At 40.4% G+C, this 27,587-nt stretch overlaps 2 protein-coding genes across 4 annotated transcripts in view; one reads left to right on the plus strand and one right to left on the minus strand.

The window, feature by feature from the left end:
* The window catches only part of slf1 (SMC5/6 complex localization factor 1), a 37,160-nt gene extending 31,093 nt beyond the window's left edge, over positions 1-6,067 (minus strand). The window contains exons 1-10 of one of the 3 annotated variants that reach the window (XM_085294095.1): positions 6,041-6,067; positions 5,054-5,211; positions 2,984-3,062; positions 2,579-2,804; positions 2,326-2,479; positions 1,964-2,107; positions 1,810-1,875; positions 1,192-1,338; positions 427-596; positions 172-306 (exon numbers count right to left, since the gene is read on the minus strand). In XM_085294095.1, coding sequence (XP_085150221.1) covers positions 172-306; positions 427-596; positions 1,192-1,338; positions 1,810-1,875; positions 1,964-2,107; positions 2,326-2,479; positions 2,579-2,804; positions 2,984-3,062; positions 5,054-5,164 — 1,232 coding nt within the window. In that variant the 5' untranslated portion in view covers positions 5,165-5,211; positions 6,041-6,067. Of the gene's footprint in view, positions 1-171; positions 307-426; positions 597-1,191; positions 1,339-1,809; positions 1,876-1,963; positions 2,108-2,325; positions 2,480-2,578; positions 2,805-2,983; positions 3,063-5,053; positions 5,212-5,411; positions 5,542-5,575; positions 5,831-6,040 lie in introns of those variants that run through there. The other 2 variants (XM_085294093.1, XM_085294094.1) reach the window with 2 other exon arrangements.
* kiaa0825 (KIAA0825 ortholog) overlaps positions 6,035-27,587 on the plus strand; it is a 118,036-nt gene continuing 96,483 nt past the window's right edge. The window contains exons 1-6 of the mRNA XM_085294085.1: positions 6,035-6,669; positions 12,189-12,325; positions 19,612-19,780; positions 20,129-20,323; positions 20,435-20,620; positions 20,766-21,090. Of these exons, the coding sequence (XP_085150211.1) occupies positions 12,195-12,325; positions 19,612-19,780; positions 20,129-20,323; positions 20,435-20,620; positions 20,766-21,090 (1,006 nt within the window). The 5' untranslated portion in view covers positions 6,035-6,669; positions 12,189-12,194. The remainder of the gene's footprint in view (positions 6,670-12,188; positions 12,326-19,611; positions 19,781-20,128; positions 20,324-20,434; positions 20,621-20,765; positions 21,091-27,587) is intronic.

Below are 27,587 nucleotides of genomic sequence, written 5' to 3' on the forward strand. Positions count from 1 at the left end.
ATTCTAATTATATTGAGATATAATAATGAGAACACGGTCGAAGTGGACATGTCAGAAAGGGCAAATTCAAGCAATGATTCTCCCGACATGTGTGATGATTTAAACTGATTGATTTAAAATAAATAAATAAAAAATGGTTCTTTCTCCAACTGAGTTTATTTAAACTGTTACCCGGCAGTGACTGAGTGGAGCTCCCCTTGGAAGATCTTCAGGATGAGAGTCAGGATGTAACAGTGGAAGTGTAACAATGTTGGAAGGCCAGGTCCAGGAAGTGCGTGACAGGTCTCTTCACTAGACATAGAATATCTGGAAGATAAAATATTTGTAAAATTACCACAACTGCTACCTACTAGAGTGTTTGTTCACTACACATCACATGGTTACTCTTCATTTTTGCAGTATAAAATTATTAGCAGGAATAATTACCTGATGGCTGTCTCTAGAAAAGACCACAAGCCCTTCTTACACCGAGGACACTGCAGCACTTGAGTAAAATACTGTTTCACTGACTTGGGAGCCATCCAGGGAGGGTTGGTAATAAGCAGTTTATCAAGGACCTGCTGGAAATTTCTCATGAAGACAGATGTGGCGTTACCCTGTGACATAATCAGCACACAGCAACTGAGTTCCAGTTGGTTTGAATGCGGGGATGTACATACAGACTTAAAATTCAGTGAAGCTACAATTTATTTATTTTCTTAAATAATGGATGTGACGATGCCAAGAATGTAATTAGAGCCAAACAATAATTTAAGTTTTTGTTTTGTTCTTTTTAAATAAGTAAATAAGTAAAAGTTAAGTAAAGTAATTAGTAAAACTTATTTCCAGTTGGTCCAGGATGATGCAGAGTAAATACAGTATGTTTGTTTGTTTGCTATCACTGTGCACGCTCTTGTTCTGATTTTGAACTGTTGGTCACATAAAGTTAAATATTTGATGGAAATGTGAGGATGTGATGAGATCTGATATTTCACTGACAAAATTACTTATCAAAAAAAAGGTACAATAACTAAATTAATTATGTTACATCTCTAAATTACAGTTTAATCAAAAGACAGTAAAACCAATAAAAAGACCTCTCAAAGCCAGCTATCCACACTCAAAAATGTAGAGCAAGTTCTACTTTTGTGCAGCCCCTGAGGATATTACACTAGCAGTAGGTGGGAGTTTCTGCAGTATGGTAATGCCTACCTGCTGAGCGTATTCTAAGAGGGAGATCAGGTGCGGCGCCGGTGGCAGGAGGCCTGGGTACACACCACTTCTGATTGAGTCCAAGGCTTCAGTGAAGAGGCCACACTCTATCATGCAGCCAACATTGCTGAAGTCCATTTTTGTTGCCTGGAGAAATACAAGAACAATGATAAAATTCAAGAGGTATATGGAAAGCAGAAGGAAACACAGCACTCAGAGAGATGGATGGCAGAAAGAGTTGAGGGCAGAAGGGTAATGGAAATAGGAAGTGAATGGGCTTTAAAAGTTCTTGGGGGTCATTTCTGACTGTCTGTTATGGGTAAATGGCATATGGAAAAACATGAGCACTTCTATTAGCAATATCCACTTGGGTAAGGTATGGACAGGACAGTGGAGAGTATTGTTAATAGGCCTGCCAATCAAAACTCTCAGATCAGCTGACAGTGGTGGTTAAATTGTGACCTGGGTATGATGCGCCCTTGCTCTAGATGTCACTTTCCATTGAAATGCATGACATAAAGGAAATTAAATGACCTGAGCCTCTTGATGAAACACATAGTTATTGTAGAGATGTACAGTAGTGATCAAGGGTGGGGGTTGATATGTCTGCACATCTACCTGAGCCAGGGGACTATAGGGGTCATGGTAGCCCAAATATTCAAGGAAGCACAGTCTTGGCTGGCCCTAGAAGCAACAAAAAGAAAGAAAAGAAAATGATGTCAAGAAAACACAAAACCACTCATAAAAAAAATTAAAAAACCCAAATACACACCACTTGTTTGATATATGTCTTAAGCTCCGCCTCCAGAGTAGAGAAATTCTCCTTCACATCTGCTGGATGAGCCTCTTGCTCTTCTGTTATGTTGAAATTCATATCCACATGATTGCTTTGGCCCCCAAACAATAGGCTTTCAGTCTACAAGATAATTTTTTTAACATGAACTGTTTAATAAAGATTAGACTAGTATGTGCACATATAAATGAAGACCATATAAAATATTTAAATCACCACCCCCCCAAAAGAAAATTAAAAAAAAAAAATTTTTTTTAAATAATAATAATCAGTTTTAAATATGTTGCTTAAATTATTATTATTTTTTATATGTTTTTAAAACATGCATTCTTATGACTTACCCCAAAGAGGTGCTGGACTATGTGGCTCACAGGGTAACAAGGAGCACTGTGGGATTTTGAGGATTCTGTAACAGGTTTCGCCATGACATGAGTGATAGAGGCATAAGAGGGGGGAGGGCAGTGATATACCTCAGCCCTGCCTGCTTTTAGGAGTCTGTGAATGAATAAAAAAAAAAACAACCCAAAAATGTATTAATTAACCAGACACTCGTTTTATTTGAACATGGGTTAAAAGAGAACAAGGGTTTGTAACCGTTTGAACATTGCTCTGCGTGTGGACCCTTGGACCATAAGGAGCACCCTCCAGCCCTGAAAGGCCCCTTTCAGTCTCCCACTGGCCACTTTCTCTCTCCACTGTTTGACAGGGTAGAAGGCAGCGGAGGAACCTGTGGAAATGGCCACCTCATAGATTTCCTCTGCGAGCCAGGAGCCATTCTTAACACTGTCCAGCACGTAGTCGGGAGTTACAACCCACTTTCCTAGCAAGAGACGAGCAGCAAGAGGGAAGAAATTCAATAAAATGTGTTATGTTACCTCTAGGACTTAAAAAACTTAAGAAACAATGAAGCATTTTATGGCTACGTTAAATGTATGTAGGCTAAAATAGCAACGAAAACAAAGATCCACTGACATGAAATTCACAGCCATCATGACTCACCTGCAGCACAAGCTGCCAAAAACTTCTCGCTGGACAACACCTGAGGGATTATGAGATGGGTGCAAGCGTGCTGATATACCTATAAGAACGCAGTTTAAGGTGGTTATATGTAATCATCACAAGACAGTTTTGTAAGTGGAGCTTGTCAATAACGCAACAGTTGCAGTTTGAAATCAACAACAGATGTTCAGTGCAACTAACAGTGTTCCACTTTTAGGTGGATCCCCAGTTCATTTATTCACATTTATCATGTAAGTTAATAGATGAGGATGCTAGGCTGTACCATCTGATTTAGCTGCAAATCAGGGCAAAGTAATCAGCTCCCCTTTGACATTTATAGTTTTTGTCTGAAATTTCCCTAGTGCTTCTTTGACAGCATTTCTACACTAGCTTTGCTCAAAATTTGTAAAATCATGTGAAAACCGAGAGCTACCTTCCAACTTACACACAGTATAAAAACTTCAGCAAGAGTTTGAGCTTCATGACAAAAACAGAAAGAAAACAGTTTAGACTTGAGAAAAAGAATTGTTGATGCACAAAGTAGGAGATGGATACAAAGTTATCACAGTGTTTCCATGTTTCTAAAGACCCCAGAACAACTTCCAAGAGACTAGTGAATGACTTAGCCAAGTTGTAAATTGTATACTCAAAGAAGGCAATCATTAGACACCTGCACAAGAATGGACTGCGAGGTTGCAGATTAAGGAAAAACTCCACTTTTGCAGAAAGACTGCACATGCTGAAAGCACATCTTTTGGTCAGATGAGACAAAACCAGGGCTCTTTGGCCAGAGAGACCCTGCTTATCCTTGGAGAAAGAAGGGTGAGACATACAACCCAAAGAACACTATCCCCAAAGTGAAACACGGTGGTGGGAGTATTATGCTGTGTGCTTCAGTGCGTCCTGAAGTGGGAATCTCATCTCCATGAAAGGAATCATGAAAAAAAGGATATGAAGATTTTGAAAGAAAACCTTAAGCAGTCAGCAGCAGAACTGGGTCTGGTTTGCTGCTTCGTCTTTCAACACAACGACGACGCAAACCAAAGGTCAAAGTTAGCGCTATTGACTGACCTGCACAAAGGTCTAATAATTTTAACCCTGATAGTTTTGGGGTTTTGTGCAATAATTTTGGTTCTGTGTGTGAAATAAGATCCAAAATAAAACTAGGACGCTTGGAAAAGCTGTATTAAAAAAAGATCTTTGCTGTTTAACAACACTGGAAGTTCTACACAACGCCCACTGTTTTAAAAAGGCCCAAAACATCATAAAAGACACCTCACATCCTGGCCACTCCCTGTTCGAACTGTTGCCCTCAGGCAGACGGTACAGGGCAATCAGAGCAAGGACTAATAGACTCAAACACAGCTGTTATCCAACTGCAATAACACATCTGAATACTACAAAAAAATGTCCATCACGCCACTCTTGTGTTAATCTATGCACGGTCTGAAGCATGTGTGTGGGAATGTATGTGAATGTTTTACTGTTATATCTTATTAGTATTTTAAGTATTCTATCTATTTTATTTATTGCATTTTATTGTTTTATTTATATTTTGATATTGCTAGGGATGATGCAATGATCGGGGACCATTCTTAATTTCGTTGTTCTCATGACAATGACAATAAAGTTTCTGATTCTGATTGAATTGAAATTCTACATATACACTAATAGTTTTGTTCTCATTTGTGTAGAGGGATAATCAAAGCAATATATAAATATAAAAATACAATTGAAAACTTTACTTGGACTGTCAAGATAAAGACACAGAACACAGACTTCCACAGAACTAATTAATGATTGACAGCAAGCACAGCAAGTAATTCATTCAGTCAGCTACTTTAGGAACAAGTGCATTTCCTTTTTGATTGGTGTCTAAACACTGTCATCATTACTTTAGTTTATGATTAGTCTCTAACTATTATGTTTTCTTACATCGCATAGACTGAATAAAGACTAAAAGCATCAGGAAGAAAAATGAAATCATTCACAAGCTGCAACCCTTCAGCTTGGGCACAAGTGCACGTGGCATTTCCCTAAAATCTACTGAGGGATCTCAATCTTACTCACTGAGCCACCAATGTATTTCCCACCCAGCTGCTGAATTCCCTGGATCAGAACTCTCTTCTCATCGCGGATTTTGATCCCAGAAATCTGGAAGACGTGTGTGCAGGTCTCCATCTTCGCGAAGAAATTGAAGAAGAGCCAAAATGAAGTACTTCGTTAAACTGTAGGAGACAATAAGTTAAGATAGATCGCATCATTCATTGGCCAATCTAATGTTGCAGTTCTTGTTTGACTAGATGACTTAGATCGTTTTCACGATAAGCTTTCACTCTTGGTACATCAGGAAGAACAATGTACTGTTCAAACTGCACATCAAGGATATTAGCGTTTACAAAATTCATCAAACAAAGTCAATACTTACACAGATCGTGACAAAATTTTATTTAGTTGATAATTAACTAAGGCTTGCTGGCATATCATTTGCTTTGCAGCGTCAGAGTAGACTAACTAACAAGAAAAAAATATTGGTTCTTTTCTATTCAATAAGCAATGTCAACTGTTTTAATGGCACAGCTGATCAAGTACCTCGGTCATACCACCAGTGGTAACTTCCAATTACACCCGGGCGCGCCAAACTCTTGTCACTGACAAAAACATCCAACAACGTGAATAAACTTCGACCAGTGTGTGGCTACTTTATCCGAAGCTACATTAACCGTCCCAAACAAAAATCCATGGCGCATTCGCTCTTTAGTGTGGATAAATGTTCAAAATAACGGCCAAACGATAAGTTTAATGAGAAAAATTACACGCGAGTACACCACCCAAATTGCAAGTTTGAGCAGCTTTATGGAATCCAATTGTTTTGGAAAGACAGGGGGGGATCTCTCATATCTTAACATTTTTAACATGCATTCTCAATAACAAACGGCTATATACTTGATTTAAAAAAGACGTCAGAATATATTAAATATATGTTTTAAATAAAATATCATCTTTGATATGTAAAAATTATGCTATTAATTCCCGAAGGCGAAAGCGTTTGCCTACCATTTGATTCCTCAGTTGGAATTTTCCACCGAGCGGAAGTTTTCATAGAGCTACTTCCGGGTTGTTGTCACGGACGCTTTCAGTCCCCGGAAATCACCAAAAAATAACTAGATGTTGTGCAGCAGTGGTTGAGTAACGGGGATATTTTATCGATAGATAACCAATAAAAGTGACATGCGACTTCTGCCATATCGGCTGCCCGGGAAACGGTGTACATAAAATGCTTAGTGCAACATTTGGTGACAGCGGTGGATATCCTGTCATAGTAATGCAATATTATATTTTTATTGGCTGTTGAATTGTCTCGGTTTTTGTTATTAGCTACAAATAGTTGTCGCAGACAGATATCAGCATGAAGTGACTACAAATGATGTCGGTCACATTTTCCCCGCCGGTAATGGATTAACACCGGATGGATTAAGTAAGAGCTTTCGTAAGGTACGCATAACATGCAACGCTGAGTAAGTCGAGTGGCTTCATTCGGGTTTCTTTTGTTTTATACGACACACGAGACGGCTTTTTAAAGATACAGATGAACTGTCAAAATAAGCAAACGCAGTACCACTTCCTTGCATGCTGTGAGCTTAGAGGTCTGTGTGTGGCTGTATGGCAGGAACTACGACAAGCAGGTAAAAGTCAAGAGTCTCAGCAGGGCCTGTCTGTATTCTTTGTGGTTTTCTTTCATTATCAAAACAACAATATGGCTAAGTCTTTGCTTTGTAATCATAAAATTATCATTAATAGCGAGGGGAAGAATCATTAATTGATAAATGTCTTGGCACAGTTTGGTTTTAGTGTGTTAACTGGTTACAGGTGCTTATTTTGCTTTTAGATGAGGTTTTATAGATATGATAGGCGGTGTTTCTCCTTTTCTTTTGTTGTATGGATGAAATTATTAGGATGTAAAAAAAAAAAAAAAAAAAAAAAGTCTGATCTGGAAGGTCAGAATGTGTCAGTGCTTGGCCAAACACCCCCCATAAAGAGCAAGTGACAGTAACCAGCTCAACTCTTTTATCTGTTGAATCCCGGAAATGAGTCTTGTAACATTTACAAACCCAAACTGAACAATCGGAAAACTGTGTGAAATGTCAATAAAAAACAGAATGGAAAGATTTGTAAATCACATAAACCCACATTTTTGTTTTATGAAAGAGCATAGAAAACATATCAAATGTGAAACTGAGAAATGTATCATTTAAAGAAGAACGAAAAGGTCAGTTTGAATTTGATGACATCAACACATTTCAGACAAATTTGGTACATGGTCATGTTCATGTGTAGCATCCCCTCTTCTTTTAACAACAGTCCATAAATGTTTGGGAAATGATGAGAGATGCTGGACTTTTGGGAGCGGAACGTTGTCCCATTCTTATCTGACAGAGAATTCTGGCTCAACAGTCTTCTTTCTTGTATTTTTTTTATTTCATTATATGCCAAATGTTTTCAGTTGCTGAAAGGCCTGGTCCGCAGGCAGTTCGGCACCCAGATTCTTCTATTATGAAGTCATGTTGTTGATGTCATATCTGCAGTATGTGGTTTTCTTGGGGTTAGGGTTTGGGACATATGTTGGTCTAAAATGTGTATTTACCTTTCAGAATTAATGGTGCCTTTCTAGATGTGTAAGCTGCCAATTCTATAGGTACTAATGCACCTCATAACAGCAGACATACCTTTGCAGTTAACATTGTTCTTTTTTGGGCATTAAAAAAAGTATTGGATTGTGGAGTAGTGAAGATAAACAGGAAAGTAGAGAGAGAGAGGGTTAGGACACGGTGCACAGGTTGGACTCAAACTTGGACCTGTGCCCAGCACTCCAGTGAGTTGGCATGTGGTCACCTGCTCACCCACTGAGCTAAAGTGGCATCCGAGGAACAGTTCTCTAAAACTTCACAATTTGTACACAGAGTTCTTTGCAGATTGGTGAATTTCTGCTCATCTTCTGAGAGACACTGCTTCTCTCCGATGTTCATTTTATACCCATTCATGTTACTGAACTGTCACCAGTTAACCAAGCTGGTTGCAAATTTTCTTTTTTCCTTTTAATATCATTTACTTTGGTAGCCTTTTGTTGCCCCCATCCCAACTTTTTTTTTTTTTTAAAGAGATTTTTGCCATCTAATTCAAAATTAACTTGTAAATTGTACATTAGACCAGTTTAAACACGTGTTATTTCCTGTTTTCTACTGGGAATAAAATATGCTTTATATGATTTATAATGCACTGAATAGTGTTTTTGTTGGGATCCAGAACAGCAGTTATTATCATTATTGTTATTATTATTATTATCAGAGGTCAAATGTGACATGATATTGAATGCAAACTATAATGTGATATTCAGTATCATTTCCTAAATGCTGCCAATACCCACAAAGAGAGCAGAATTTTAAGCATGATTATAGAGATAAAAGACATTGAAAGTTTGACCTTATTTGATGTTGAAGAAGAGGTCAGAGGTCCAAAGTAACTTGATATTTAGAATCCCCGTATATCATTCCCTAATTTTTTTTTATTTTTTATATTATGTTGTCAATTCAATCAATGGCACTAAGAAACCATTTTAAATAGCTCTGTATAGCAATATAATGTTTACCTTCAGATCAGTCTATTGACCTTGAAGGAGAGGTCAGCAGTCAAATATAACGTGATATTTTAAATCTTTATGTTGTAATTTCTATAGATTTACGATACACACAACACTTGTAAGGATTATAATTTATATAAAGCCTTATATAAGTTATAAGGCTTTTTGTCAATTTTCAACCAGTGAATCATTAAGTTGACCTTGAGGACCTTGGTGAATGTAAGCCAAATTTTAATAGATTGTTAACATGACTCAACTCTACAACACTACAAAGTTTAATCAGGATTCATACAAAACTTTTCAAACTGCCGTGTTTACAGACAGAATGACCTGGGCTTGCAAATGCTACCAAAAAAAAAAAAACCTCTTTAGGGGAGGTAATAGTAATAATCATCATCATCATCATCATCATCATCATCATCATCATTTTTTTCAGTTCATTTTCTCCATCTGAAGATTGTCATTACATGCCTTTTTTTCTTAAGTCTGACAGCCACTTTTCTGAGTCGCTTCCAGACCTTTTAAAGGAGGAAGCTGGCCCAGTGGGTTTCATCTTTTATTACACTTCTCTCAGCTTCTGAGGTGGGACCCAGTTTATTAGGGATTTACAGATGTGCGACCCTGGGTATGTTTAAGGGAGTAAACCATGATGATCCAGCTTCTATCAGTTAGAACCAGGTTTTATTGGAGCCCAAGTTGACAAACTGACATTGGAAAACGTAATCAACAATAATTCTGATAAATGATCATTTATCTATGAGTTAAAAGTGGTGTAAAAGCAAAAGCAATTTCTAGTACTAACCTCTCAAAGGAAATGATTTTCCATGTTTGTTTGTTTTTTTTACTGCAACATATATCAACCAGTTTTAATCATTTGCATTCATCCAGTTTAAATCATATTAATTTATTTACTTTTGTCTCATTTTTATCCTCTGTACAGTAATCATTTTCCAACATTCAGTCTTTTTGTGCATGTGCACTAAATGCATCTTTAGGATCGGAGTATTTAAGTTTGCTGAACTCATGGCATTTGCAATAAGCTAAGATATATGATCTGCTCCAGTGTCACAATATTGTCTTTTTTTTTTTTAAAGGGTTGTAATTGACTCATTGCTCAGGGTACTTTAATACTGCTGAATGATGGTAACTACTCAACAAAACAACAACAAAAACAAGTAATATTTGGTTGTCGAGGAGATTGGGAAGTCATGTATTATTCATTCCCTCTGTGTAGGCTAATCACATAGGCATTTTTTAGGTTGAGGAAAAAGTTGTTGCGTTCTGAAATCTGGATGGTTTAACACAGCATATTTTAGGAAGATATTATATCCACATATTTCCCAAAGCAAAGACAAAAGTGACCGATACATTTTTACAAGAGTTGTGCCTCTTACAAAGCCAGTGATAAAGTAGCCAGTCAAGATCATGAGTCAAAATCCAAGTAATGTAGAGGGCCACTTGGTTGCACTGTAACAGTGAAGCAGTGGCCTCCTCTGGGTATTAATGAGATAGTTCTCAGCACCATTGTGATCTTAGATTATGCACCTGTTTAATTTATTATGTTTCCTTTAAAGCAGACTGTTAGGTACCCTCTTTAAAATAATGTTGACTTTAACTTGACATGCTCTAAGTGGTTTTAAAGCGTCAGCCTGGGGATACGCTGCTAAATATTTCAGGACAAACTCATTACTGTAAATGGGCCTGTGTGTTAGCCTAGCTGGGTTAGACAAGCAGCAACAAGAGAGATTGGACAGTGATGTGTGTGTGTGAGAGAGAGAGAGAGAGAGAGAGGGAGAGTGCGTTTCCTATCCTGGTCTAATAGCTGTGGATTTGATGTCTCGAGCAGGCAGCATTTCATTGCTTGGCCCTGTTGTCCCTGTTGCAATGCTGTGAAACACACAGGGGCTCCTCCAACATCTGCTTTCTAAAGAGCTAATGACAAGACAATGGAGACTGGATGATTTAAAGTATAGTACTAATGAGGCCCTGTGTGATGCCTGGTGAATCCTAACACACACACACACACCTACATGTACACACTCACGCTTAAGATAACAGATGATATTATGGCAGAACAGGAGGTAGACACCCAGCAGACATAAAGTGAGGACATTCAGACCCTCTGTCCATCTGTCTGTCTATCCTTTTAGCACCTGAAAGGAAGCACGGTAGTGTAGAAAGCGCAAACACACAAAGAAACTATTCAAATTCACTCACATACACACACTATCTTGCTCAGTCTATATAATTACAATGTTGAGTTCCTAATCCGTGGATTGAAAATCCTTTTCTCTTTTAGCAGTGACTGGGCATAGACCCCCCTCTCAGTCAGTGGCGCAGAGGGAGCGTGATGATGAGGGGAAGCAGTAAGAGAGAAGAAGAGAGGGAGAAATAATAAAGGACAAGCTTAACTGGTGAGGCTGTCAGCAGAGGAAAATAATATTTGTCCAGCTGGACAGGCCTCCCTTTGTGCAGGCTAAATGAATGTTGAGCTTCCTGTCTACTCTGTCAGGGAGAGTGGCATAGACTGTACGCAGCAGCGAAGACGCAGAGCGGAGTGCAGGGAGCTGTTTGGAGTTTGACAGGGATTATTAAAATCAGAGCAGATGACGAGGACGGGGCGAGAGGCGGAGTGTGAGAAAGCCAAATTGACACAGACACTCTCCATTACCTTCCACTTGACTCGTGCTGATGACAATGTTGATATGAGACCCAGCAGTGCGGCACTACCGTGGGATTGGCTGTTAGCATGAGCATTAAGCACCACAGGGTGGGAGGGTGGCACCGCAGTTCTAGGAGAGACCATAGGAGATGAGTTGTTTATTTAAAGCCTTGACTGAAGAGCATCTCACCTCATTGTTTATTTATTTGTTCTTTTTTTCCTCTGCTAACTTACTGTAGTGTCAGTAGGTGGAAATGGTTAGAAGCTCAGGCAATGCATTTTGATCAGGAGCCCTCCAACTGCAAATGATTTTTCTGAGAAAAAAGGGAGGGGGGGCTGTTTCTTGTTGATAACAGACTTCCCCTTGTTTCAGGTGTTTCAGGTGAAATTGATTTGAGCCTCTTAATAAGACTTCTGTTTGAGGAAATTTCAAATTAGATCACATGAAAGTCTGCGCTGGGTGTACAGAATGTGTGCGCCGCTTCTCGAACATCTGCATTGATACAACACTCTAGATCATGCGGTTGATTGATGTCAATCTACACTGCTGATTCAATCCTGACACCAGTGAAGCCTTGTGCCTTATTTTGTTTTATAACCTGGTGCAGATCTTTTTCTTTTTTTACATAACCTGTCCTATGGGACAGTTTATCAAGCAGAATCATAGTCTGAATGTTTTGTCGACTCCCTATAGGCCCTTTTGTTAGTCTTTTAAAATTTTATTTATTTATCTATTTATTAAAATTATTCTCCGAGTGAGTATGATGCCGGGTAAAGGCCAGGTTGCTGAAAGACCGGAGAAGAAGGCAGAGGAATAGAAAGAGAAAAGGGACAGAAAGAAAGTGGGGTGTGTACACTGGTAAACATATGATGTGGTGATAAAGAACGCTTTCCCTATCTCACAGAGCACTATGGAGTGGCCAGAGGACTTTGCTGAAGATCATGCCTTTGTGGAGCTGCTGGTTCCAGGTGTTTCCAGTGATCTGGACTTTGAACAGCTTATGAAAGACACAGAGGAGAAGCTCAATCTCAATGCCAACAGGTGAGTCAGAGTCGCAGAGGGCTCGACTTGATATAGTTTCCTGATCTTTATCGCCGCAAACATATGTTGTGAATTTCACATCACCCAGACACTTTACACCCCTTTTTGTCACCCCAGATAATAATAACAGTGACATTTTAAGTTGGTTTATTTGTGATGGATTATTTTCTGTGAAGCGTTCCTTTTCTTTCTGTGGATGGCAGGTGAAGTGCAGGAAACCCAGTGCTATATAGTGGTCAGATTAGTATTACAATAAAAAAGCACCGCAGTAAAGTATTTTTTGTGAAGTTTTGATTGATAACAGTACTTCAGATATTGGATGTTTTTCACATATATTCATGTGAAAAACAACGTTTTCACAAGGCTCTATACAGTTCTGTGACAAAATGCTAAAACAGTATGAATTAAGTAAGTAGCGGCAGGTGCCTCTAGTTAAGGGTGTTCGATAATTTTATAAAAGCTGAGGTCTTGTAAGGTGTGTATTAAAACAATGCCAAAGTCTTCCCAGAACTTAGTGTCCCCGCAAATTGCCGTGTTCAGATGATGCAATGCTCAGAAGAAGCTATATCTCAGACTCTACAGTCCTCAGTTAGCATGTTTAATGTTAAAGTCCATGATACTACAATTTAAAAAAAAAAAAAAAAAAGACCTAACAAGCATGGCTCGTTTGGAAAGATCACCAAGAGAAAGACTCTTCTCTCTAAAGAGAACATGCTAGCACACCTTAGGTTGCAAAGTTGCATCTGAACAAACTGCTAGACTTCTGGAGCAATGGCCTTTGATATAACACAGTGCCACGTTTGGAAAAAAACACCAACAGAGCATGTCAGTACAAACACAACATACCAACTGGTTTGTTTTGTAGTCATGTCTGGGCACCTTGCAGTCATTGAGTCATCAGTGAATTTCCCTGTATACCAAAATATTATTGAGTCACATTTGAGGCCATCTGTCTGACAGCTAAGGCTTGGCCCAAATTGGGTCATGCAGCAGGACAATGGTCACAAGCACACCAGCAAGTCTACTACAGAATGGCTGAAAAACAGAAGAATCAACGTGTTGCAATGGCCCAAGCCCAGACCTCAACCTGACTCGAACACTGTTATGAACAAAAGCAACGCTGTAAAGGAATGCAGGCCTAATGACTGAAAATGACACAAAAGGATTACTTGACGTTAACGCTGCTCAAGTTGGTTTTATAAGCTACTGAACTATAAGGTGTACTTACTTTTCATAGGATTATATGCAGAAGTTGATCTCTCAAATCTCTAATGTTCAGTTATTAATGACTGCCTTATACTTAAGGTGGGATTGTTTTTTTCTGATTGCATGCATGTTGGCTGCACAGATAAGAAAGCAGTAGTGGAGACTCAAACTGGTTATGGGCACAACTCAACATCACATGGTTTATGACAGTGTTTCCTGTGATGGCGTTTTTTTCTTCATCTTATTACACTCTAACCTGTCTGTTTCATATTTTTACTAGACATTTTACACCGTTTAATACTTGAAGGGGGGGATGGTAAAAGGATTCAGTGGCTGCGTGCTAATGCAGAAATCTCTGCCTCTAAAATACCTCCCATTAAAAGATCACAGTTGTGTGCGTGTTTGTGTCTGTGCTTGTCTGTGTGTATGTTTTAGCTGGTTGCAACAAAATCAGATTTTGTGGTTATATACACAGATGTATAACGCAGCATCTGTTGCAAGATTGGTAAACAGTGGCAGCCGTGTGGAGGAGTTAAATGACAGATTATCAGTGTGGCTGCGTGTTCTCGAATCTTAAATACAGTAATTAAATCCACACTCTGATTACAACTGTGAAACTAAAGTAAATAATTCACACAACAGAACAGGAAAAAAACGAGAGCTGATAATGATTGTCTTATTACTTTGTAGTCGGGAATTAAATCTGACCAAGATGCACCACTGTATTGTAACTTGCTTTCTGATTCAGTTTTAATTAGATACTCTAATAACACATGTAAATGTGGTTTGTGACTACTGGATGCGATGTCTTTGTCAAATTAAATGATATAGTTTCTAACATTTTAATTCTGTCTCTGTTCATTATTGAGGGGATCATTCTATTAAGGGACACCTTTCAAAGTTTATATCTTCTCCAAAAATTCAGGTTTGTTTTATAAATTCTTCTTAATTATACAGTAAGAGCAGTCTGGTCATCATATATGGCAGAAATGCATTCCCAGGTTGTTTTTTTCTTTTATGCACTGAGGAGTGAAATATAGGTATCAGTCATTTATTACAGATCCGTATAGTTAGGGAGTACAAGTAGATTGTTAAAAAGTGAGACACGGGGAAGAGAAAAATAAGAGAAATCTATATTTCAGGTCTTTTATCGTTTGTAGTGTTGTGAGGCTGAGGGCAGATGATGAAGGACAGGCTAAATGTAGCAAGTGAACAAAGCCTCACTCTGGCACCATTAGTGTCTGGGACTCATCCCTTCTTCACTCTCTCTCGCTGCCTCCCTCCCCTTTTCTCTTTTTCTTTCCTTCCTCCTTCTAAATGGGAACATAATAATTGAAGATTCCACATCTTGAAACGAAAACCCTTGGGTAGGTAATTCAAGGCTTATTACAGAAGGCCGGGCCATTTTTCTGCTTTCTAAGCATTAAAGGGTTATTTTGTGTTCCTGCAGATGGGAGAGGGATAACCATTATGAGAACAAAGCGTCCAGATAATGGAGAATGGGGCTAAAAATAAGGCAATCCTCCTCTCGCCGTGGGGGACCACTGGTCAGTATCTCTGCAAGACTGCAGCCAACTTCCTCCGAGACTACTCGTTTTCTGTCGGGACGCATCCAGGCAAATAAAATCTCGCAAGGCCTCTCGTTTGCCTTTAACCTGGGTGGGCTGCAGACGTATACACACCTACACATACATCCAAAGCTCACTCACCTGCTGCCTAATTGATTTATCAGTGTCTGAGACAAATTGCGGAAGTGGAGGAAAGGAAAGGAAAATTGGGAGGCAGAGGAAACAGAGCTGCCTTCACCCTTGAATGGGTCAGAATGACTGGCTTGTTCCCAGTTCTCAGATGTCAGAGATTTGCCTAAGAGCTGCTGTTTAATTGAAGGAGAGTAAGATAGGCTGACAACAGAGCTGGCTCCCCCAAATTGAAATGCTGTAATCCATTAGTTTTCATCAGATGGGACAGTGAAGGGGTGGGTGTGTGTTGCCGGATGGAGCAGGCCACCAGGAAAAGACCTCTAATGAAGTGTCAGCACAAGCACTGAGACTCCAGACAGGCCTCTAGTTTCACACGGGCAAGGCAAATGACTCTCACTAATCGCTTGCCAATCTTGATCAGGGTAGAGTATCAATACTTTTACATTTAATTCTTGGTGTGTGTGTGATTTTCAATGCGTGTGCATACCAAAGAAACTGAAAACGTGCCACAGTAGAATATCGTGCAACGTTCCTTTTCAGTGAACAAAAATACTAGTCCTCAATGTATGTCGTTGATTTTGTGTTAAGCTCTGTGTGACACGTGTGTTAAGTTAGTATATCACCTATATCAGTTCTCCGGTATCATGGGTAGGCTGTGTGTCTTGGGGGATGACGGCTGAAAACACTAAGTGGGCAACAGACTGGGCCAAGACGGGATTCGTTTTCAGCCTGTTCATTCAAGCTCATTCACTCCTTTTCCCCTTACAGAATAGGCTCCTTTGATGGGGGAGATATTTAGTTCTCAGGCGGCTGGTTTGGCACTGACTGGAGCTGGGGCTTATTTGAAAGGGATCTTCCTGCCCCCGTTGTCTCCATCCCCCACCTCCTGTAGGCAAACGGAGGGGAGCGGAGCACGACAGACAGACGGCCCCACAGCAGCCCACCCACACTAAATTAATTCTGACAAGAAACTTAAGATAACGTCAAAGCGCTGACTAATCGCGGGATTGGGTTTCTGTAAGTCACGGAGCTGTGAAATGTGCCATCATATCTAATAAAAGACCTCCAGTTGCTCCCTTTCTCTCTCAGCGGTGGTGAAGGTTGGCGGGTGTTGATCTCCCTGAACTAGACTGAAAAACAATTAAATTTCACTTCAGCAGTAACGGTGCGTGTGTGTGTGTGTGTTGTGTGTGTGTGTGTGTGTGTGTGTGTGTGTGTTTGTCAGTTAGGGTAAGATGATTGACATATTTGTCAAGAGGCCTAAAGAATTCTTTCCTCCTAGTTTCCTCTGCCTCCTTTCTCATTCTCAGGGTCTTTTGTTGAGTTCTGCTCTGGCGTTTTTGCCATTAAGGGTTCGTCCATTGTTGTCTTTACACAGATGGTTGAGTGGTTTTATTTTCTGTGACTTCTCTGTTTTCTACCCATTTCTGCCTTCCTCTTCTCTCATACTCTTTCTGTCTCTTTCCTCACCGTCCAAGCTGCCGGCAGTGGAAGTCATCAGGTTTGGAGCTAATCCTGCCAAGTTGATTAGGCTGCAGGTAGCATTCACACCAGCGGCCAAAAGGTCATCACATTGTAGAAAGCTGGATGGACTTCTTGACACAGACCATCCACATTGACTTTATGACTTAGAGCACAAGGCCTTAAGGAGGGGTATTTGAAAGGCGAAAGTAAAGAAAAAAAATTAGGAAAGTAAGAGTGTTGAGGGGAGAGAAAAGAAAAAGTAGAAATTGAGAGAGAAAAAGGCTATGGAGTCAAGCCTTGAAAATGTACCCGGAGAGCAGGTGTATTTGCTGTAGCTATTAGAGCATGCTTTTCTTGGGTGAAGGCAAGAGTGAGGTGATGAAGAGTGGAACTGGGGAAAACTTGAAGCCTTAGAGCAATTCCCCCCCTGTCTCAGTCTATGGCCTTATATTGGTCAAACATGTCTGTCAATCGCACTGATATATACTGCATGTGTATAGCAAGAACGAGTCCAAGGCTATCTAAGTAGAAAGTTCAGTCTACTTACATTTTTGTGTTACATGAACTGGAGAGTTGGTGAGCAGTGAGCCACAGATGGACAGCCATTTGAAACCTTCTGTCTATGTTGAAGTCCTGATGGGGAGCCCTGAATGAACATCCATGTTTATGACTTACCATAAACACACATACAATGCTCTCTGAAGCCATTTAATCTACAGCAACTGTTCCGAGAGTTATTTAAAACAGAGAAAAGTAAAGGGTTGTTCTTTGGAGTCCACTGTATCCAGAACTGCTGCTTATCAGGAACTCACTGCTATATTTTCCCTTGAGAAAGAAAAGCCAGAGGTCTCGCACAAACAAACCAGCATTTCAGCACTCCATTGTGTTGTTTAAAGTGATGTATACTAATTTTACATACAGCGCCATGGGCAGTTTGGAGTTTTGCTTGGACCTTGCTGAAGCTGTGTTTTACAACCAGTGAGCTTTGGGCAAATGTAGTGAAGAATTGCAGCACTCACAATCTGTCACAAGGCAATGTTTTTCCTATGGAGTAAGCGTACCTAGAAAGGCAGAAATAGAAAATCACACATACAGACACATGGTAAGGTGAAAGACTTGCTACACATATGTAGAACTGACAGTTCTACATATGTGTAGCAAGTATTTTCTGGTATCAAATCTCTATAAACATACAAAAACGGCACTTTATAATCAGGGTTTCTGTCAGTGGGCACATTGGTGTCAAGAGAATAAAGTGAGATGCATCATCTGGCCTGCCTAAAGACGAAAAGAATGCGAGAGGAAGGTAGTTAACGAGAGCGAGAACAGTATCATCAGGCAGCTTTCAATCTACAGGATGGCAGTTTGTAACAGTCTATAACATTTTATCCCCTTGCGTTTTTCCCCTCTGAAACGAAAATGTGTCAGATTGAACGGTTATTTAATGTGTTGCCATTGTAAGACATCTGGATGTGTTCGTGGCCCAGGAGCGGGCAGGAGGCACTTTATAGTCCCCGATAGGGGATGAGCTGAGCTGTCTGATGGGGAAATTGCACTTTGGCTTTGTGTCATGTATACTAACACACATACAAGCATATGTGCACATGTCTGAGAGACAGAAGTATAGGTGTGCAAAAAATATATATTTTTTTTACTTGTTTCACTATTTGAATATTTATCTTTTATGGCACGGGAAGTACTAGATCACATAGTCATGCATTTCAAATTTACCTCTCAAAAGTCCCAAAGTAATTACATTGACACCAAGATATGCCATTATTTAATCATCAACCCTGTGATTCATACTTTTTTTTCTTTATATGAATTTCTTACTTGATTTTTTTTTTCGTCAGCTAGTGGACTTCCAGATGATTTGTTCAAGCTCTACTATCACTATATGCACTACTACATACATTCACAAAGCCTTGAGCACAAGCTCAACTATGAATACACAATCAAAAATGAACACAATAGTGGCATTCACAACAGCATACATGCTTAATTATGCAGGTATGTAGTTGTACGCACACACATGCACACACATGCATGCACCGTCTTACATACCCAGATATATATGCATTGATTTGCATGGAAATGACTAAACATGTCGAGCCCAAAGATGTCATTTCTAATCCGTCACATTAAAGAGGAAACTGAATAGCTGATGCCGTCTGTTAAAATCAAAAGAGCGATGTGTGTGTGTGTGTTTGTCTGTGTGTGTGTGTGTGTGTGTGTGTGTGTGTGTGTGTGTGTGTGTTTGTGTATGTGTGTGTGTGTCAAGGGAACAAGTAAGACATGAGATTGCAAGAACTGTGTGCCTCAGATGCCTGCCAATGTCTGTAATGCCACTTCACACCAGATGCTTAGCACACACTTGCACACTGATATATCGATGTCTGTGTTCATTACTGTTGATGCTTCTGTATGTGTCTTCTCACAGCAGAGACACTGAATAGGAGTGAGGGAGAGCCAAATGTGACGTGCTGTGTAGGTCCGTGTGTATTTTTATCACCGAGTCTTTTTGTTTGTATCACTGCTGCGTTGACATATTTTATGCATTGTTCCTGTGTGCTTATGGTGTAGCACCAGCTTTTGAGTATGGTTCAATGATTGTTTTTGTTTAAATGTCTCAAAAGTCACCTGTGAAATTGAAGGCTCCTTCCCAGATGATCTTGACTGTAACATTTTGTCCAGTCACAAATTTGAGACAAAATTGAATTTATGAGGTTGCGTTTTTAAAAATCTATTTCATTTCTTTCTGTTTTGCTGGTTAAAATCTACTTTCCATCCAATGTCTTAAATTTACTAAGGTTAAGGTTACTTTGGTATGTGTTTTATTCTTGTACTTGGAACCTCTGTATGGTTTTATAGTCCTTAGCTCTCTGATTTCTGTAATATATCTTTTTTTGTGCTCAGCATTGAACAGCAGCTGAAGGAACTCCAGGCTAAAATAGGAGACTCCCGCACAGCAGAGCGTCCACTGAGTCCCACAGAGTGGCTGCAGTGGTTCTCCCTCAAAACACAACAGAGTGTGAGGCCTGTTACCCAAGGACATCAAGAGCTTATGGACTTCTTCAGAGCTCTGGTAATGCATCAAAATCCTAATGACTCGTTATTATCGTCATCATCGTCTCTAGCTATTCTTTGTAAACATTTCACCAACAATCTGTAACACATAATTTCTCTCTAAAATGAGAAAGCTGGATGTCTGATAACTTATCGTGATCATAATCATTTCATCGTTTGTGATCTCAAATCCCACTTAACTCCGGTGTTTTTCTGTTATGAAATATCCAGCTATCTGGTAAGCAGCAGCTTTGTTTATGAATAAGCGGTTAAGATTAGAAGACGCTCATACTGCACTGCCCTGTCTTCAGGTATTTTTCCTCTTTCTCTTGTGAAATTAAAATCTTAAATGACCTTCTCCTTTCAGCAACAGTACCTGAGATCTGAAGAAGAGTCGAAAGAAGAGGTGACGCTTCAGCTACTGCTGAATCTGTCGTCCCAGTGCGGTATTTGCTTCCCCTGTAACCACTCTTCTTCATCCCCACTTACGTCTCTTCATTCTCAACTGACTGCCTCCTCCATCCAGCTGGTACATACAGTCAGAGAAGACGCTTCATTAGAGGTAATGCACCATTTATTATCCATTTCGCTGTTTCCGTACAGACTAATTTAATGTCTTATGGGCTGACTTGTACTTACTGTTTTTTCTTTTAATCTTTAATCTTTACTAAAGATCCAGGAGGTGTGGGACGATGTGCGACTCCGACTCAGACGCTACCTGATGGACCAACTGTTTCCCCGTAGTCCAGAGCTTCCTGGACCTCGACAAACAACCGCTCTGTCCATCCTTGAACGGGTTCAGTGTCTGCAGCAGATGTTCTTTCTTTATCCCGAGTCAGAGGTGCTGCAATTTTACCAGGTACACTAAAATAAGAAACGATTTCCATTTTTCAGTTCATATAAATTCCAGATGAGTAGAGGGAATAGAGGGTGTTCACTTCACATGCATGTCAAAGGCACTGCTAATCTCACACAGACATAATATTTTGTTTTTGTGTATCCAGGGCCTAACACGGCAATACGTGCTGGGTATTGTGCACTCCACCCTGTCCACCAGTCAAATTGGTGAGACTGGTTTTGACAGGCTGGCTATGGGTTTCTGCAGCATGGTGCCGATACTGACTCAAGCCCTCAAAGAGGAGCTCCACGTCCTTTCAGGACTAGCAGAACCACACACGATCCTTGGTTTTATTAATGAAGCCTACCTCAATACAGTGGCCACAGAGTTTGCCTCCCTGATGGAGAGAGAATGTGAGACAGCTCACAGAGACAACACTGCCCCGAGCGTCAAGACAAAAAAGTATTCAGTCAAATCCCGGGCAACTGTAGGTAAGCATAATTTTTTTTCTAAATGTTTTTACATTCATTTATTCTTTGTCCTCTTTCTGTCGGTAGCAGAGTACATTTAGTTTATTTAGCCTCGTTGCTGTTTCTTTCGCATCTGCCTTCTTTCCACCTGCTTCTCATTGTAACCCAGCAGAGGTGATTCTCTCTCTTGCTCCTCTCCGTCTTTGCTCTCCAGTGGTAGTGATCTGAGCTAGAACCAAGGCCTCTGTAAGTGGCTGTCAATAACTGCTGTTCCCATTATAAATGCTTTCTTTTTGCTGCACTGTTTTCTGTGTTTGCGTTCGTTGCTGCCTGCCAACAGGATAAAGAGGTTTACTTTCAGGACAAATATACTTTTAAACACTATTTACTCATACTGCATTTATGACAGCAATAAGCCCTGATCTCGGAATAGTTAAGGCTTGGTCAAGGTGTGTCTAACCACTTTAATCTTTTGAACCTAAGAGAATATATGCAGTGTAACATTTGCAAAGCGCTTGATGACAGTTAAGATAAGAGCAGAGTTTAACATTCTCTCGATCTTTTTACACATGCCATGGTATTTTAGAGAGAAAATAAACCTCAAGAAGTATCTTTTAATATTTGCCACTAATATAAAATGTGTCACTTTGTTGGACGAAGAAGTAGTATTATACACAAAGTCCAGAAAAGGGCAAACCTTCGCTCCCTGTGTCACCCTCTGATACTTTTCCCCTCCTTCAGCGTTCTCGTTGTTTGGCCTATTTACAGCTCGCTGATGGCAAACATTCACAATAAAAACAAGTGTGCGAGCCATTGTTTACTTTTCACAAAAAATGGTGCACATGTCAGCTTCCCTGTGGAACAGGGGGAGAAGTACTTTTGCATCTGCGATTCTTCGACAAACACACCACCAGCTTTGCTCCCCCCCATCTCTCTCTTTCCATCTCCCTCTTTGGTTTTTACTTTCCCTCTCCTTAAACGTGAGATGAGAGGAGGGAGCCAGGATAATTGGCCATGCGTCAGTTGGGCTGTTTGATCACGTAACGCTGTGGAGGCTACACACCTACGTGCCGCTCAACAAACCGTCAAATGTAGCACCGGAGGCAGAACATGGCTCCAAAGGGAGCGAGGGACCCGTGCTGTGTAATGATGGTAAAATGGAGCAGTTTTGCCTGTGCTGGCTTTACTTATGCGTTTGTGTGTGTGTTCAACTATCAGCTGCAAGAGAGCTTTGAGGGCTACAACTGGGATTACATTTTCCTGTTGTTCATTTTTTAAGTCGTCCCCCCACTACAAAAAAAAAAAAAAAAAAAGCTCAGGAAACCACATATCCTCTATCCAAATGCCCATGGCTTAAACATTAACACATAATCTGCTTTCACACTTTACTGTCTATACTGTATGCTACACCCATAATTGTCAAGACAATTATGACAGCAGTAAAAAAAAAAAAGGCATTCTATTTTCATAGGCATCCAATGACTCCTTAGATCTTTCCCTCTTCCCCTGCTGTGTTATTGTTTATTTCTGAAGAAGAGGCAGGCGGTAGGTATATTTTGATAAGAGCCATGCCTGGGAGAATCTGCGGACTCCCAGGGGAGTAGCGCTGTCTGTAGCATCAGCCACTGTCAAACCACTGAACCATTTAACAACGTTCACAGCGAGATCTGCCTCCTCTTTTAACCCCACCGACTCAAAGGCAGACTTTGACATTGTACCTAGACAGATTTAAAGGGTCTGAGCACCTCCACCTCACTGCTTTTCCTTTACTTCGTCTCTTCCATGTCCATTTTCTCACCCTTTTTCTTCTCCCATTTTCCTCCTAGTTTTCCAGGTGTAATGGGGTGAACAGTGGGACTGGGGCAAGTGCGAGACAGGTTGGTTGGTCAGGAACAATACGGGCTTTAGACCTTACTAACACACCTCACTGAGTCGGTAGGGAAGTGGGTGGGCCAAGTTTAGGTGTGGTGCGCGTGTGTGTGCGCGCGTGTGTGTGTGTGTGTGTAATTTTGCCAAAACAAGGCAAGTAATATTTTTTACATTTGGGAACCATTATCTACAGTTTTGATACTTTAAAAGCATTTTTCTGGGCCCTTAATGATATGATTTCCGAAAGTATAAGTTGGATTGCAAATACAGACATTTACAGTTATACAGTTGCCACACTGTATTAGCTAAAAATTGCAACTGAAAAACTGGCAGTGTTACCAAAAGTGTTTTTGTGCAATATATTTACACCTGTTGATTTTCATTTTAAGGTGTATGCGTGACTTTGTAAGTCAACATGTGTTCGTACAAACTCTGTTTTCAGTGACCTTTCTGGGTTGTTTCTGATGTGTGTGTGTGAGCATACTAATTTCAGGCCTACTTTAAAAAAACATTATCAAGAGTCATTTAATACCTCCTTTTTAAAAATGCATCATTAAATTTCCATATATGGCATCAGTAATTTACATATGTATGCATAGGAGATTCGTGTTTTTGCAGGACATCAAAAGCATTCATTCTAACTTCGCTGCACGCGCACTCACAATTTTCTTCCCTAACAATCGACCACAGGGGTGAAGTCGAGGTTGTGAATTTCTGTTCAAACACTCTGCAACCCCATTCCGATAACACTGATTTAAATTCCACTTCCACTAATTTCCCCATATGACTACGTTGGCAGCTCCCTATAGATAAAAAAGGATTGAGTTAGAACATGTATAGCAAGCACATTCACCATCACTGCAACTCCCCCCTCGTCACCCTTTCTGGCTCTTTGAACTCTTTCTTAGAGAAAGCACAGCAGCCTATTCAGCAGGGAGAGAGGTTCTGTAGTGACTCGAGATAGCTAGGCTGAGGCTAAGACTGGCATTGGAGGTGCTTGTGGGGATTGAGGCTACTTGGGAATGGCGTTTGTTAATATTTAATAAAAGCAGCTCCTCACTAGATCATATCTCTGCCTGAGTTTATATACACTGTCAGCCTGGGACGTGCACACGCATGCCTCCATGTAATTATGGGCTAGGTAGAGGGGTTTGTGTGTGTCACTGAGTACACGTATGCACATGTCTTTGTGTGATGCTTGGAGTTTATGGATGCTGTTGTTTTTTTCTTCTTTTTTTTGTCGCTTTGTGTGTTTTTGTTTTTTTTATTTAATGCTCTCTTCCTTGCACATGATGAGAAGCCCTTGGTTAAGAAAGTTACCAAACAGTGCAAGTGGTTGTTTACTAATCTTAATGAGAAGATCAGGGTCTTTACTCTGCGGTTGTGTTTATGTGTGTGTCTGTCATCTTCTTCATCTTCTCTAAATCATGGCTCCAGTGAAATGGCAGAAAAGAATATGTTTCATGGCCCTTGAGAATGTGTCATATGCGTGCCATTTATTTATTTTTTTCCCCATTTCCTCAGAGTGGCCACAATGGCTTTTGTGTATCACTCTTGAACAGCTCAAGGATATGAACATTTTCCTGGCACCTTCTATTGAGGAAGCACAGACAAAAATGGCTGGCTTATTGAGAGCAGCCAGCGCTTCGTGATGAAGAGTCAGTGTGATTCGCTGAGGGCTTGAAAACAATGATGCGAACAAGGGCACTAAACAAGTGGGATTTAATGAAATGCTCCCATCAGGACAATACATTCTTTCGTGTTCTTCATCCAGCCCTCTCGGTTCAAGTATGCAGAGGGAGCCAGAGAAATCTTAACCTCTATCTCACTGTCACTGCAGTGCTCATCACAAAGAGAGCCAGAAACAAAATAAGACGCAGGAAAAGGACACAAAAATACATTCAAATCGAAAGAAAAAGTTTGCGTCTTTGTAACCACAAAAAACACCACCTCCATCGTCACAACTACACATTCTTCCTTGCAGAGCAACTTAATTGAGATATCAAACATTGCTACTTTCTCTTTATGCGAAGTGCTCGGTGGCCCCTGCTGTGCCCTGGTTGGACAGCACCCATGGAAAGGGCCACAAGAGATCACAGTGTGTGTGTGTGTTCATGCTCGTGCTTGTGTCAGAGTATATATTGGTAAATCACGGCAGGAGGCCTCCCATAATAAGGCTGTCTGGGTGAGCAGTGGGCCGCAACTGACGAAGAGGACCCCAGCTGTCACAGGGCCTAGCAGCCGGTCCACAGTGACTTCATACTCTCCTTCTACCCAAATACACACTGAAAGGTGCACAGACGTACCCCAAGGCACCCATATGACCCTGCTTGACACCCTGAGAGATGAGCACACTAGGAGGCACGGGTACACAGAAAACACAAGCAGGAAGAGAAAGTATAGCATGGCAATAGCTCCATGTTAACAGTGAAGTGGAGCACTAACAGACTCATGCAGCTATACACCTATGACCACTGCAGGAAAAACTAACAAGGGAGTGTGCCAAGTCAGGTGTAGTCAGTGCTTTACTTGTACTGTTTGTTCTGCATTTAGAAGTACAATATGTGTTAACTGTGTGTTCAGGAACTGTAAACTGGGAAATGTTAACAAAGGTCAATACAGGTATATAAAGGATTTTGTTGCTACAAAGAACAGTGCTACAAAAACAAATCAAGAGTCATCATTTGATTCATGATTTTCATGGAACAAAAGAAAATGTTTGCATTTTGCTTAATTCATTGCCTTTGAATGCATTGAATGTGGAGTGAAATGTTGATCTGTTCTGATAACAGCGGTTAAAATACCTGTCCTTCAAAATTAGAGTTAGAGGATTCACGTAAACAAGGCTCTAGAATTATATCCCTGTTTTTATTTAGGTGACTTTCAGGATATTAATAAAAACAAATAAAAAAAGCCTCATTGAACAAGAGGACATCTGTCTAATTTAGTATTATTCATTTTATGAACTATGTAAAGCACTTTGATTTTCCAATATGTAAGATGTACTAAAATTGCCTTGTCTTCTAAAATTACTTTTTCCTTATCTGGTGAGATTTAATGAAACCACATGTTTACATCACCTGTAGAGGGTATTGTAGGACACAGGCATCTGCACAAACATGGAAAAGTTGCCTTCACATATTGCAATGACATGATAAGAGCCTATAGTCCAGCGTGGCATCGCATAGGCAGACCACCCTCAGACGGTCGGATTTACTACAGAGAGACAGAGCAAAAGAAAGAAGAGGAATAGAGGGACAGGAGGATGAAAAAGGAAGGGAATGCTGTGCTGGAGAGAAATTAAATCAGTGGCTAAATTATTGCATGATTGCCCATTCCCCAAAGACTTGGGCATCATTTGGTAGAAAGTGTCTAATAATTGGTTTTCGGCCATGTCAGACACATGCAATTCCCCCTGCTAATGGCTCTGTTAGGAAGAACTGGGCCTCCTGGGTTAGAGAAGGACGGAAAATAGCCAGGCGGCAAAAAAGCCACCTACACCCTCATCCTTTTTTTTTTCTTCTTTTCCCTCAGATAAACGAGGGAATGAGAGAGAAAGAGAAAGATGCAGAGAAGGCGCGAGATGACAAGAAGGAGAGAATGTGTATGTGAGCAAAGAGGAAATGAAGTGGCAATAAGTGCAGCCAAAGGGGAAATGCTCTTCACCGTGAGTTTAATACATCAGACTGGGGATTTGGCAGCCCGCCACACAGCAATTGTTTACCTTTTTGCTCACTGGCTGCATCTGTTCTGTTTTGTAAACGGCACTAAACTATTCGCCCGTAAACACCGGAATCAATAACAACTGCTAAGGGAATTCCCTTATCCCGCCCCTCCCTCTCTTTCCCTCCCTCTCTTCCCCATGTTTTCATCCCTAACCACCACCCCTTTTCCTTCCCCTAGATCTCCTCCTCTCTCCCTTCTCTCTCTGTTCTCTGCCAGTCATGAGCAGTGTTTGTGTGCACACGTGTGTGCGTATGTGAGAGAGAGGACTGTGGAGATGGTGGAACCCACAGAGAAAAGTAGAAGAATGATGGCTTGCCAAAAATACCTGCTCTGTTTTTTTTTTCCTCCCACTTTTGTGTTACATTGTTGTCATTATTAAAAGATACAAACTAAAAACTGGCCACTGTAGACCTGCGGTGTTTGATTTTTCCTGGACATTTTTTCAACAATGGCACTGTTTTCGCATGAAACATAAAGATGAATAACGCGCTACTTGCCTTGAGGGCTTTTTGATAAGATGCCAACTGCTTTAATGGTTATCACAGAATATGGCTTAACATTTGTCTTTTTGTTTATAGGAGCATCCTCACTCATAAGCTCCGTCCATAATGTTATATGGAAGGAGCTGTTATACTGTATAAACATATCATTTTTGCCCTGCTTTCACCACTGGCTCCTCCTTTATTGATTCTCACTACATTGACCTTTGGTTGAACTCTTCTGGCTTCTGGCTCTATAAGACATGCCATGTACTATGCTATATGACACACCTGGGTGCTTTTAAGCACACCCTCTCCATCAAGTGGCTATGGGAGCCTTCATTTGGCCTCACTGTTGTGACAAAGGTATAATGAGGTTTAGATGGCTATGTACTAGACTGCTATGGCTATAGGGCTATTTGGCTAGGGAGACGACTATAAATA

Source organism: Mchenga conophoros, linkage group LG12 (genome assembly GCF_057382185.1).
Source record: "Mchenga conophoros isolate Kocher_MC1m ecotype Shallow Benthic linkage group LG12, M_conophoros_male_GT1.1, whole genome shotgun sequence".
NCBI classification, from domain to species: domain Eukaryota; kingdom Metazoa; phylum Chordata; class Actinopteri; order Cichliformes; family Cichlidae; genus Mchenga; species Mchenga conophoros.